Below are 14308 nucleotides of genomic sequence, written 5' to 3'. Positions count from 1 at the left end.
CCTATAGTTTGAAGGCTCAAATTTATCACCAGCTTTAAAAACTGGAATAATTTCCGCGGTTTTCAAAGCACTTGGCCAGATGCCTTTATTAAAACAGATATTAAATATATGTTCAAGCGGACCACTAATTTTTTTATTTAAACACTTTAAGACCTTACTATTGATACTATCAACTCCACCAGTTTTGATTTTTAAGTTATTAACAACTTTCTCAATTTCATCAGTGGATGTTGGCTTGAGAAAAATACTAAACTGGTTTAATTCATATGTTTTCTTTTGATATTTAATTTTATTATCTATTTTAGATGCCAGTTCACATCCAATGTTGCTAAAATACTTTACAAAAATATCTGCAATTTCTTTTTTATCAGTTATATTGTTATCTTCATTAACTAAATACTCAATATTACTCATTTTACCTTCTTTTTGACCTAAATTAATTCTAATAAAACCCCACATTTTTTTACTATCATTATTGAACTTTTTTACCTGAATCTTTATATAATTTTGTTTTGCATTTTTAATAAATTTATTTAATATCTTACAATAATTATTATATTCGGCCTTAAGAGCTGAATTACTCCTATCCTTATTCCAACATAAATATAGAAGTTCCCTCTTTTTGCATGATATGTATATTCCCTTTGTAACCCAGCTTTTCCTCATTTTATTTGTATATTTATTGTTTTTATTCGTCACTCTATAAGAGTTTTTAACAAGAGATTGAATATTTTCTATAAGCATATTTATTTCAGTATTAGGTTCTTGTTCTCGTGATATAACGCTCCAATTTACCTGATCACTTATAAGACTCAATTTGTCATAGTTGATTTGGAAATCTTAAATTTTTCAACGAATTTATTTCGGGCCTTTTTCTTTAAATAATCTTCAAGCCGTAAGAAATAGCTTAAATCCATTAATTTTATGTTAAAGTTCACATAATTTTCATCAATTTAAGCTATTGTTGGTCGAATTTTTATTCGTTTTTCAATTTATTTCGTAGTTCGATAAGTTAAAAATAAATTAATTTTTGGCCTTTATTGTCAAATAGCTTACATATGTTAAAAATCTTATTTTTTAGATGATAGATTTGTTTTTCAATATTCATCTCAGAAATCTACCTGTTTTTTTCAGGTGTGGCCGAATGACACTTTTTTAAAACATTATTCGATACATATCTTTTCTTTGTATGAAATATAAAACCTAGTAGCTTTGGGTTGACAAAATTTGTTTGAGATAATGTTTCATTTACAACAAAATCTCACACCCTTAACTCATGCGAACTAACGTGTAATCAATCCCATTGTAAACGCGTCATAATCTCATACTGTCGTCAATTGCCCACGGAAAACCTACGCTTTGTGTAAATGCATAGAAAATATTCATAGTGCTACAATTGAGCGATTATTTTATGGCATATAAATAATAAAGTTGCAATTTTTATATTTTATTATAAGTCACAAGTTTATTATAGAAATTTTTTTATAGATGAATGTTGAAAAATAATTTTATTTTTAATTAATAAAATTAAAAAACTACACTGAAAAAAAAGTTGTCTGCCCTGCACTATCCGTTGTATCATAAACGGCGTATTGCCATAGTCACGATCAAGTTTCGTAATTATTCCAGTACAGTTTTTAGTAGTTTACATGAAAATTGAAAAGCTTGAATAATTATTAATAACATTTAATTATGTGAAAATTAATAAAATACTAAATTTAACCTTTTTTTTAGTCCCACATTTTCTTCAGACAATAAATAAAAAATACTTATTAAAAATTTTGTAATGACTCATTAATATTTTTTAAAAATATTTCAATTCATGTTTATTCAATTTGACAGATACATGTTAAGATTTCTGTTTCAATTTATCAGATAAAAAATAACTTATTTAAAAAATTCTACTACAATTTTTCTATTAATTAAATATTGTTACAGATTAAAATACTTAAGACATCGATTTGTTAATATAAATCATTATTTATAACATAAGTAGTAAGCAATGCAAAGTAAGTTCCTACTCTATTGCCTAGTGTACGATTTAATAGATGGCTGTAGCAACAAAGCAACGGGATCGTAACCATAGAGGTCCGATGTTTCACAACGTGCGTATCGCGATAGTAGCAATATCGTATCGTGCAGAGCAGAAAACTTTTTTTTCAATGTAAAGTAGTAAGGCTTAGTCAAGGGATGTTTTTATAGAAGAAAATTATTGATAAATTTTGATGTTAATTATTATTTGAAGACATTTTTGATTCAATTATAAAAGAACAAAGACTATTTAGTAACCGAAATAGAAGTAGATTTCTCAAAGCGACCAAAAACTTACAAAATCATTAAAACTAATGTTATATTAAAATTTTATTGTATTGATATAAAAATAGGTAGTTTTGGTTTAGATAATTTTTCATGGATCTCATCAATTTTGTAGAAAAATTTTGATTTTCCGCATTTTAAAGCAATGTAACAAGGTAACCGATGAATTGGAATATGTAATGAGTGGAAAATAATTATTTTATTGTTTTAAATACTTTGAAAAAAAATTAAGTTGATTAAAGAGAGAAATTCTTGAACCAAAAAAAATCACTTTTATTTGAAGAGTTCTATTATCTTGAATCGAGATGAAAAATTCTTAAATCAAGTAAAAATTTATTTTTTGTTATACTCGCTCCATAAGTTCAATTTTTGAGCGCTGGGTGGCATCCGAAAAGATACTCATTTCTAGAGACTCTACCATACCGCCTTTTTTCCGCGACCTAGGCCGCAAAGTTTAGTTCCCCCTTTTTTCCGTACTGTCCTTGTGCAATCGGATAAAAATTAGAACGAAATAAATCAAATTCTAATGTACTGACCGATGAATTTGAGTAGATTTTAAACAGTTATAACTGTAAATAGTATACTATTGAGTGGCGCTAATTATTTCTCTGCACTGATAGAAGGATTTGTTTATAGTTAAAAAGATTTGCTAATATTTAACAAATCATTTATTAGAAGCCATTTGTTAGTCCTAAACAAATATTTCTTAGTATTTAAAAAGGTTTATTAATATTTAATAAATGAATATCAGATTTATTAAATACAAACAAATCATTTTAAATACTAAGAAATATTTATTTAATACTAAAAAGTGGTCTCTAATAAATGATTTGTTAACTATTAACAAATATTATTTAATACAAATAAATCCGTCTATCAGTGTGCTGGCAGTTTATTACGAAGCGGACCTAATGTTAATAAAATCATAACCACGCCATAATTAAATATTAATAAAAAAACAATTAATATAAAAGTTTGTTGACAATTAATATTAAGTTTGTTTGCTCTTGTGAAACTTCGTAAAATTTGAATGTGTCCTTATTTGCCTCCTATCCCTCAAAAGTTAAACTTATGGGGCGATAATAACAAAAAATATCGTATGTCATTTGGCCACTAAGTGGTGACTTTGACAACGACGATTTTACGATATTCGCTATAACGTTTATGACGGGAATGTACAAAAACGAGCGTAAATTTCCGTCCTCGGCTTCGCTTCGGACGTTAAAATTACGCCCGTTTTTGTACATTCTCGCCACGAACCTTAAGCTCATATCGCAACATCGCCGGGGTTGCAGTCAAATAGTCAGATTGACAACATTCCGAATTAATAAATTACTAAAACTTAGAAAGTAAATATAAAATATAATTTAAAATAAATAATTTGACAAATTTTAAAATTCCGAAAAATATAAACTTGAATAAAGAAAAAACTAAAGCTATATTAATAGAATCTTTCAAAGTCACAGTCTCAATAAATTAAAAAACATAACAACAAAAATTTTTACGCCAAAATAAATGAACAGACGAACACTCATTTAGCCGAAAAATGTGAATATATAGTTATTTGGATGAGTAATTTTCGACCGAATCATTATTTATATGGATGAGTATTCGGATGAATATACGTCGGAACGAACTTTTTTCGAAATTAAATTAATTTTAACTCTTGAGGAATATAAGATTTATGTTTACCTATATTCGATAGCTCGGTGTTTTACACTGATAGAAGGATTTCTTAGCATTTAAGAAGATTTCTTTGTATTTAAGAAATCATTTCTTAAACATCATTTCTTAGCATTTAAAAAATATTTCTTAGTATTTAAGAAATATTTCTTTGTATTTAAGAAATATTTCTTAGTAGTTATATTTCTTAATATTTAAGAAATATTTCTTTGTATTTAAGAAATATTTTTTAAATACTAAGAAATGATGTTTAAGAAATGATTTCTTAAATACAAAGAAATCTTTTTAAATACTAAGAAATCCTTCTATCAGTGTATAATTTACAAAATTGTTTTTCGGCTAGTATTCTATTTAAGTTAATGTATTTTATAAACTTTGAATGTAGCGGAATTCTTAATTTTCTAAAGTTTTGATATTTCGGATTGCTTTCGATCTGACTGGTTGACCGCAACCCCATCGCCGTTGTCAGAAAATCGCCACTTTCCGGCCATATGACATAAATTACTATTTCGGTTCAAAAATTTTTCTCTGATCAAGTTAATTATTTTTTTTCAGTTTAGGAGAATTATCGTAGAATTTTAATAGATTTCATCAAGTTCAACGAAAAATACAATTTTTTACGCATTTTAATCCAATGTTACAACTATCATGAAAAATTAGATGGTAATTAGTGGGAAACAACCATTCCATCGTTTTAAATATGTCATTTAGTATCTGGAATAGCTTCAGAATTTACATTGATAAATTTTTAGGGTTTTTCGTTCAGTCAAAACTACAAACTATCATTAAAGGATTAAAAATCGTCATAAAATAAATAGTAGAAAATGTTATTCCACAGAAAGGATTTTACTTTTACCATTCAAAAAATATTAAATAAAAATTTTTGAACCAAAAAAAATTATTTCGAAAATTTCAATAATTTTAAATCAAGCAAAAAAATTCTTGAACTACGAACTTGTTTTTGAATGAAATAAATTTTACTTGATTCAATAATTTTTTTCTTTAATCAAGTTAATATTTTTTTCAGTGTAAGGTAATAAGGCTTAATTGAGTTGAGCATACTTATTTAAATAATAAAACTATAGTTAATACATGTAAATATGTGTGTTAGTAATTGAAATGAATAATCATGTTAATTTCGTAATAATGAATCTCGAATACTAAAGATATTTAAACTATAGTGCAAACTATTAAATCGTATTAAAGTAGCCCGAAATAATCTGACTATTGTAAAATATGTCTCAATTGTTACGGTTTTTTTGAAATGTACAATTTTATTTTTATTTATCTTAAAAATTACTATATTTCGTTTATATTTGATATTTTAAAATCTATTCAAATAGCTCTTCCCATTAAACAATTTTTAGCAGTTATCAGTTACCAAAAGTAATTAAAAGTAAAACGCAATATCAAATAATTTTGAAAAAACATTGTTTGATTGAACAGTGTATTGTTTCACCGAGAATTGAGTTAATTAATAATCCCGGGCAATATCACCGAAAGTTAAACTAAAACAAAAGTCGTTAGTGGGGAAAAAAAATTTTTTTAATAAAAATTAAAAAGTGCCCGGTTGAGGTTAGTTCCATTGATCGACGTTCTTGAAACTGCGGTTGAAGAAATATTGTTCATGCATGGGAGATTATAATTTAAGTTTGTTCCCTTCCTGCCGTAGACAATAATAAATATTAAAAAGTAAATGTGATATATTTGACTTACATTAACTTGAAGATTACCAATGGGGAATGTTTTAGACGGTGGCGATTCATTTGGGGTGAAACGATAAAACTCTCTGCCGCCTTTGTACCACTTGACCGCATATAGGGTAGCGCCTTCTAAGTCATACCAGCAATTTAACACTGCCGAGTTACCCTTCTCAACTGCCACCGGTGTCTGCATGCGCACCTCGCGCAACCCCGAGCAGATACCTGAAAGAGGCAAAAACCCTTTGAATAAGATATCACGGCCGGTCTGTATTAAATGAAAACGATTTTTCTCCTCTTACATTACTTTACTATATCTTTATCTTTATTTTTATCTCTTTCTTCTTCTTTATCCACACACACACACACACACACAAACACACAAATCCATAATATATATTTTATATACATATATATACACACTTATATTCCCGACGATTGGATTTCGTATATACGTAATATACCTATATATATTTAAGTACAAAAGCCAACCAGTAGCGAGAAAGAATACCTATACTTATACTTACTACACCAAACACTGTGATTCTTTGCGCTTCAGTGCCTTATTCTCGTCGTCCAAATAATCCCGTGAGAATTGAGGAAATTGTGAATTCAATCCTATTATACTCACCGATTTTTCTTTTTCTTAACTTTTATTTTTATCTTTTTTATTTTATTTAAGTTTTATTGCTTTTTTCATCCGTGATATAAAATAAATTATTTCCTCAATCATTCGCTATTCACTGCTCTAAGCCCGACAAAGTTAATAATTAAAAATAAAATAAAATGAATCGATAATTAAATTTCTGCGGGTACTGAAAACAGAGCAATAGATAGTGAATAATGGATAAGTTGGATATTGGTAATTTATACCTATAGAATATATACGTATATAACAACTAACTAACAACTCTAAATGAACAGTTCCCATCAATGTAAATGAATAAATTATATTATAGTTCTGTCACCTCAAATACACGGCTCAAAAGCATCGAACATTTATATCTATAGAAAGTAGAATGCATTAGAAATGTCGTTAAATTAACTTTAATGTAAAACTTTACAAATGATGTTTCTTTCATTCAAGTAGTATAACAGTACTGTTGTACATACACTCATTTAACCGAGTTGTGCATGGAAATAATTCAATTTTCTGTAGCTTTTCAAAATACAGTGGCTTAACAATCACGGTAAATTAAAGCAAAATTTATTTTCTCCCATTTTCTATTTTATTTTTTTTTTTTTTGGTTTTATATTTTTCAGTTCTCTTCTTTTATTCTTTCTCTTTTCACATTTTTTGTTCATTTTATTTCAGTTCAGTCTCTCTGTAATTCCCTCACCATTCATCCGGATGTACTAGCGTGGTACTGGTCAGTGAGCTTTGAATAATTCCATAGCCTGTTAGTTCGGCTATGCAATCATAGATTGGCGTGATTTTCGTTTATGAAAGATGAGTCGATGTGAATCAAAGCATTCGAAATTCTAATAATAACGCTACAAATATCTATTTATGTATTTTTATATATATATATATATATATATATATATATATATATATATATATATAATCTATAATACAACGTCATTAATCATTCATAATATTTTACCCGTTATCTAATTTTGTATACTTGAACCTGCTGCTACTTGACATATGCTATTTATCTTATCGATAATAACATTGAACCACTTGTGACGCGGAAAATTTAGTATTGCTCAACTCTCAACTCTCTATTTCTTTTAACCGTCTTTGACTTTTTAATAACCTTGACAGTTTCAGCAAAAATAAACTTTCTCAACAAAAAATGTTTTTATTTTTTACTGTTTCAATAGTTTTTACATCGGCAAATAAAATGGTTACATTTTAACGCGAACAAACAGTTTTACATTGTCACGCTCTGAGCCAAAAATTAAAGTTCCACATCGTAAAAATTAAATAAAATTCCAGTGGTTATTTTTTGCAGTATACAAATTTAAAAAAAATTCATCAAAATTTGACTATAATGTTTTTTAATTCATTATTTTCTATAATTTTCTATAATAAATACAAACAATTCCTTTTTTATTTTAATTTGAAAAGGATAATATAATTTGTATTCGTGAACAAATTCTGACTGTAACTAGGCCAATGAATTGATGAATATCTCATCTCCATTGCCGTAATTTGAATGCTTATAATTTGTAAATAGATCTGATAAATCTCAATTACTATCAAATAATTTCGAATCACTGAATAGCTGATAACGTTAAAATTAGCAACTATAATATTACATGACAACGATTGTTCTTATTGATATCGATTTACATTTGCCAGGATTTCAATACGTAATAGTCAGCCATTAAGTTCCCCAGGATTTGTCACAAATCAGTCATTTTATTCCATTAACCCATTAAACTCCGGATGTAATTTAACAATTAGAGAATTATTATGATTACTAACAGCTAATAACTTTTATTTTGTTTTAATCTACATATCCATACCAATATACCCTCTTTGATAATCCGATAAGCTTTAAATCGCTTTATGCTCTTTTCTCAAAGAATTTATGTGCCTGCAAGATTACTTACTCCGGATATAACTTATTGGTTATTATTTGAAACATATATTTCCTATTGAATATCTTAGTATTTCGATGCTCTTTATAGTTATCTTTATACTTGGATATTATTTACTTTATTAAACTATTTTTTTTTAATAATAGTCTTTATATATCTATATAGTTTTTTTGCTTAAAAATTTTTGTTCGAGGACAGATTCATTTAATTAATTATATATCTTTATAAATTTCTTTAATTTTCAAAAAATATTTTACGGCAAAATTCTTTATATCCTTTGGAGTAAATATTAATAATATTTACAAACTAAAATCGAAAAGAAACTAATTATAAGTTAAATAAACATGATACTAGATGCTTATGTAAAATATCCGATCAATAGAGAAACCCTCTATTTAATGGAAAATGTTATATCGAGAAGTTTTGAACATATTCACATATTCACATGAAAAAAAAGTTTTTCCAACTTCAAGTTTAATATGAAAAATTATGCTTTTAAATACCTTTAAAAAAATATTGTTGAGTAAACATGCACGAAAAAAAGAACTTGAAGTCAGTTTATAGTATAAATTTTAATAGTTAAATGCTCCTAGCAAAAAACAATAACTTCCCGACTTTTGAAAATTTTCAATTTTTTTAGCGGGAAGTTAAAAAAACTGAAAAATTTATCAATTTAAAATAGAATTTTCGCAAACTCTATAAGGAGTACATTTCATAACTGTAAAGATCAGTACTAAAAATTGTATTTTATTAAAATATCATTTGAAACTTTAATTTTTTCAGTTTTTTGCTAGAGGCATTTTACTATTAAAATTTTCAGACATTTTTTTTTCCGTGCATCAGTCATTTTTTGAAAAAAATTTTTCGTTCATATAAAAAAAATAATATAAAACTTTATTTTATTTATTTATTTTTCAAATTTTTAACACAAATTTTACTAATTTTAAAATTAATTAACAATTATTTTTTATCAAATTGAACAACAGTAAAATATTACAAATTTATTTCGACTGACCGCGAAATATAAAAAATATAACACTGTTGTTTTTAATGGATTAATAATTGAATATTAAAATATTAGTATTATTAAATTTATTAGCGAAATGAAAATATTTGTAAATTATTACCACATATTTTATTTGTTGAGTAATTAGTTCTATAAATATTTAAACTATTCATTATCAAATTTAACGTTAAATTCTTTTTGTTATAAATAAACCGATAAGAGTAATATTTTTAGCAAGCGTTAATCTCTTGAGTGACGGGTGTCTCTCCACTGGATGTTTTGTTCATCGACTGGGGACGACCTTTTGTTTTAAATTTCCTTTTTTTTCATACAATATATTTTTATTATATTTATTTATTTGTCATGTTTATGTATATTACCACTTTATGAAAATTGTATATTATTTTTTCACTATATCAAACATTTTCGCTTCATAGTGATTCTTTTTGTTGTACATATTTATATTTTGCTGCGATATTCCTCTGGAGAAGTATAAGAATCTACTTAACCGTTTATGTATGGATTGAATTACCTTATCGCGCTATTTTATTCTATTTGCTATCCTATTTATTAATTTATTTATTTCCCAAGAAAAATATAAAAAAAACAATGTACATACTCTATAAAGATAAAACTTATCTATGCATAGGTCGGGAAAAAAAGAAAAATACAAAACAACCGAGGAAAAACATAATAAATAATAAATTATAATATTCAAAAATAAAAACTTATTTTCACTTAAATACAATAAAATATTAAAACAATAATTTATCAATCCGACTGTCATCCGAAATAGGTTTTTTACTTTCTCTACATAGAAAAAAAATTCAGAAATCATCACAATATCAGAGAAGAAAAATAACACAATTAAACTGTCAGAGATTCACGTTGTCTGACAGAATTCAAACTTCTGCACATAAAACCACTTGAAAAATATAAATATCGATATAATTGTAACGTCAACTAAAATATAGGAGTATACCGGCACCAATATCTCAAAACATATCGGATTGTATATCATCATTACATATTCGTACATGTGTTCATCGGGAGTAACAAATAACACGTTAATCAAATTTAGAGCAGTTACTATTGGTCTAAATAAAACACTAGTATAAGTTAATAAATTCAATGACAGTTTTATTACCTTTTTTCCTCCCATACATTCCTGTGATTGTTTCAATATTTTGACTAGTATCGTTTGAACATCACAAATAAAAAAATATTCCTGTTTTATGTGTTGATCTATTTCTAAATTTTTGTGCGCGAAAATTAAAAAAAAAAAAAAACACTATAATTTTTGGAAAAATAGGGTTTTGAACTATTTTTTTTTATTTTGAAGGGAAAATGATTCGAATAGAACCAAAACAACTATTTCCCGGGAAAAGCTACAAAAATAATAAATTTCCCCTATCACCCTTACAACTAACAACTATTTTTCGTCCAGTTTGATCTAGAGCTTGTTGAAATACCGAAGCTGTAAAAACATCTGTGTTTGGGTTCGTAATAGGCTTTTACCATACCGTAGATACTCCGGTAACTTAACGACGTTGAAAATTCTAGTTATTGACACTATAGGGTTGGAAAAACCAAAATTCTGGCCAGAACAAGTATTAAAACTTTTCTCTTAAAAATTTTTATCTCTTCTTGTTTTTATTTTATTATTTTTTCGGTGCATAAACAAACTAGAACTGGGAAAAAAGGTAGTTCTACTTATCACGCGACGTCACTTGAATTATTTTAATAAAAAAGTTTATAAAATTTGTTTGAATTGTTAACAACGAGTCATTTGGGAAATTTGAAACACTTGTTTTGACTTTTTGTAGAAAAATCGACGGTAGTATGCAGAAGAATATTGTTGCAACTAAAACTTAAATTTTTATTGCTGTTATTGTTATTATTACTAAAGTACAACTTTAAAGCAAAAACTTCTAATAACTTGAGATTATAAATTACAAAGCTAGAATCACTGTTTCAAATCGTATTTATATTTACAATTGATTACTTTGATTAATTATTTGTTTCTTTTTGTTGCAATTTACTTGGAATTTTACTCGAGATTGCTTTAAAATTCTACATAAATAGAAAAAAAAATATGTCAACGAAATTTCTTTTTTCTTTGTCATAAAAATAACGATCTCAACCAATTGTTTTCTTCCAATTATACTTGACAATATACAATCGATAAAAATATTTCTCGTTGAGTTTCATAGCTTTTTTTATCTCGAATTTTATTGTCGGTGTATTTTGGTCACGGAAATCCTTTGTCAGTGAAGTTGACGTTGATATTTTTGACCATATGCATCAAACAACCCAACAACACATAAAACACATCAATATTTACAAAAATCATTCACTTTGATAGTCAAATTAATCACTCTTATATAAAAATTTAAAAAGACCGCTTATAAATTCCCGAAATTCTATTTGAATTTATAGAAATAAAACCACAAGACTCAAACTTATCGACTCCCGGACTAAAGTTAAAATTAATTCCAACTTTTGCCAAGAAATACTTCTGAGTTCAAAAAAGATAAATCTTACGTGAGTTATAGAAAATTAAGCGTTTAGTATAAATAAAAATTAATTGACGTGATTTTATCAAGCATTTTCAAATTTACTCATTCAGGAATATTTATAAAAATTTTTCTAATTTTACCAAACTTTATTATTTCAAATTTCTGTAATTTTATAATATCATATAATAGAGTTATCATATAATAAGTATAATAATATTAACATTCACGAATTGTGATTTTATCAAATACATATTTTAGTCTATATTTATTGATAAATATCGCTGAATATTTGTTGTAATATTATCAAACGAGCTTTTTTGAATCGATTTGTAATTTTACCATGAGTTATGATTTTAAAAACAATTTTTCAAAGTTTACATAGAAAGAAATGGTTGTTTTGGGTTAGAATATATTAACAGTGTCTGTAAAAAATCAAAACTTTAAAGTAGTGTAAAATTACGTTGTTGAAAACGCTCAAGAGGGAATATATAAAATAGGGATTTAAGAGGCTTTTGGGTCGAGTCACAAGGGACGAATTCGAGGTAACATCAATTCCGATTGAGGGGAATCAGGGGTAAGTAATAGGTCGAAGAAATAGTCCTTGATGATATTTTTTTATTTTTCCACGGACTATTAATTTTACCTTGTTAGACACCGTACAACAATTGTATAACTAAATTGTTAACGATGTATACATTACTTACGTTAGGTGTTTATATATATATATATATATATATATATATATATATATATATATATATATATAAATAAATGTGTTTGTGAAATGTTAAACCCAGAAACACGTAATTTGACAGACTGACCACACTAGATGCGTGGGTCTTGAGCTATTTGAAATACCGCGGAGGGTAAACCACACTTTGTATATTGTATGTATACCGATACACAGGTGTATATATATATATATATATATATATATATATATATATATAAATACGTGGATATACATTCACCTTATAGTATTATAGTTATATGGATATATAATAGCAGCAAGGGCCTAGAAGTTAAGTCACGAAAGCCTTGGCACGCACGAGGACAATGTATTAGGCACCTTATCGCTCATCCGGTCGTTTACAAAATCCCTATCGCTGTACATCGCTTTTAAAAAGTCATTGCAATACAATCAATTCCTTTAAATATATACCCCACTAATCAAAACACAATAATCATTATAAAGCAATCTTCTCTCAGTGTTAGAACCAAAACCATCATCAATCACATAGAAATAAAAATTAATACAATAATTTTAATTAGCCACAAATAAAATGTAATCGTATTATAAAATAAAAAAGATTCCAAAACTTTGGTTCAAATAAAAGTACAACGTGAATATATTTTTATTAACTATGTCAACAATTGTTCACAGTCACACACAGTAGAGAGGAGCTAGCTCTTGGCTTACATTAATCGCGTTCTCTCAAGTTGATACAACATCACAGAGACATGAAAAGACGCCGGATTGCGGACGTGCGGACAAAGGAATTGACAAAAAGAGTGAGCGGGAAGTTTAAAGAAGAATTTTGAGTATGCTTTTGCAAGTATTATACCAGACGAACTAAATCTACTTTCAGCTGCTTTTTCATGCTTTTTACAAAGGATTACACTCACCGATAATAAAAGCGAGCAAGACGAGTCTCAGTTCCATCGATGTACCGATTGTACTCAAAAAGAGATTTAAATTTGAATTTAAACAGGATAAAAATGAAGAAATAAAAAATAAATAAGTATATTTTTTTATTTCTTCTCAAGGACCGTTGTCTCGCCACGAGTTGTCGCAGCGCGATTTAAACGTTATAATAAAACTCACTACTGTTAAGACTCGCATGACGTTACGGGAATCGTTAGCACGATGACAGACAGCGTTACGGAGCGACGGTTTCTACGGAGCATCGCACAGTAGCAACATCCCTTACGTAATAACTGAACTCTCGTCTCGCCGAGGAGTATCTCAGCAACTACCCTTCGCGATTGTCGGCGTTTTGTACGTTCGATGAATCCGGTCTCTGGAGGAGGCATCGCGCAGAATCTATTTCGGCATTCGACGCGCACGCGCTAATTCTCAAATCCAAATTCCACCCCCGCTTTGTGCTTACAGATTATGTATATCTATATCCATCCATGTGTGTGTAATTATAAATATGTATGCTGCACTGAGTATGTACAGATCTATATAGATATATGTAATGGTATTTATAGTATATGTGTATATATGTACACTTTGATATCAAAATAACGTCAAAACTGGCCCGATAAAGCAACCCGTCGCCTGCCGTGAGATATCCTGTGAATACAACCAATACAGGAACATACAGAGTACAGCCCTCATCAGTCTTGGTATCTCTTCATTCTATATGTGCTTCTTTTACCCTGTAGTAACACCATCATCTATACAGACATCCACTTAGAAGACACACACATGCACGTGTGGTATGGGTTTACTCCTACATATTACATTACAATTATATATCTATATCTATATATATATATATATATATATATATATATATATATAT

The 14308-nt window shown here is 27.5% G+C and overlaps 1 protein-coding gene across 2 annotated transcripts in view; it reads right to left on the bottom strand.

Annotated features, from left to right (window-relative positions):
- The window catches only part of LOC123264121 (cell adhesion molecule 3-like), a 41364-nt gene extending 27595 nt beyond the window's left edge, over positions 1-13769 (bottom strand). Inside the window, exons 1-2 of one of the 2 annotated variants that reach the window (XM_044727231.1) lie at positions 13404-13769; positions 5716-5924 (exon numbers count right to left, since the gene is read on the bottom strand). In XM_044727231.1, coding sequence (XP_044583166.1) covers positions 5716-5924; positions 13404-13440 — 246 coding nt within the window. In that variant the 5' untranslated portion in view covers positions 13441-13769. Of the gene's footprint in view, positions 1-5715; positions 5925-6226; positions 6359-13403 lie in introns of those variants that run through there. The other variant, XM_044727232.1, reaches the window with a different exon arrangement.
- Between the last annotated feature and the right edge of the window lie 539 nt (positions 13770-14308).

This window comes from Cotesia glomerata, linkage group LG4 (assembly GCF_020080835.1).
Source record: "Cotesia glomerata isolate CgM1 linkage group LG4, MPM_Cglom_v2.3, whole genome shotgun sequence".
Lineage (NCBI taxonomy): Eukaryota > Metazoa > Arthropoda > Insecta > Hymenoptera > Braconidae > Cotesia > Cotesia glomerata.
The sequence above is the reverse complement of the archived record's forward strand: the minus strand, read 5'-3'. Positions and strand labels throughout refer to the sequence as shown.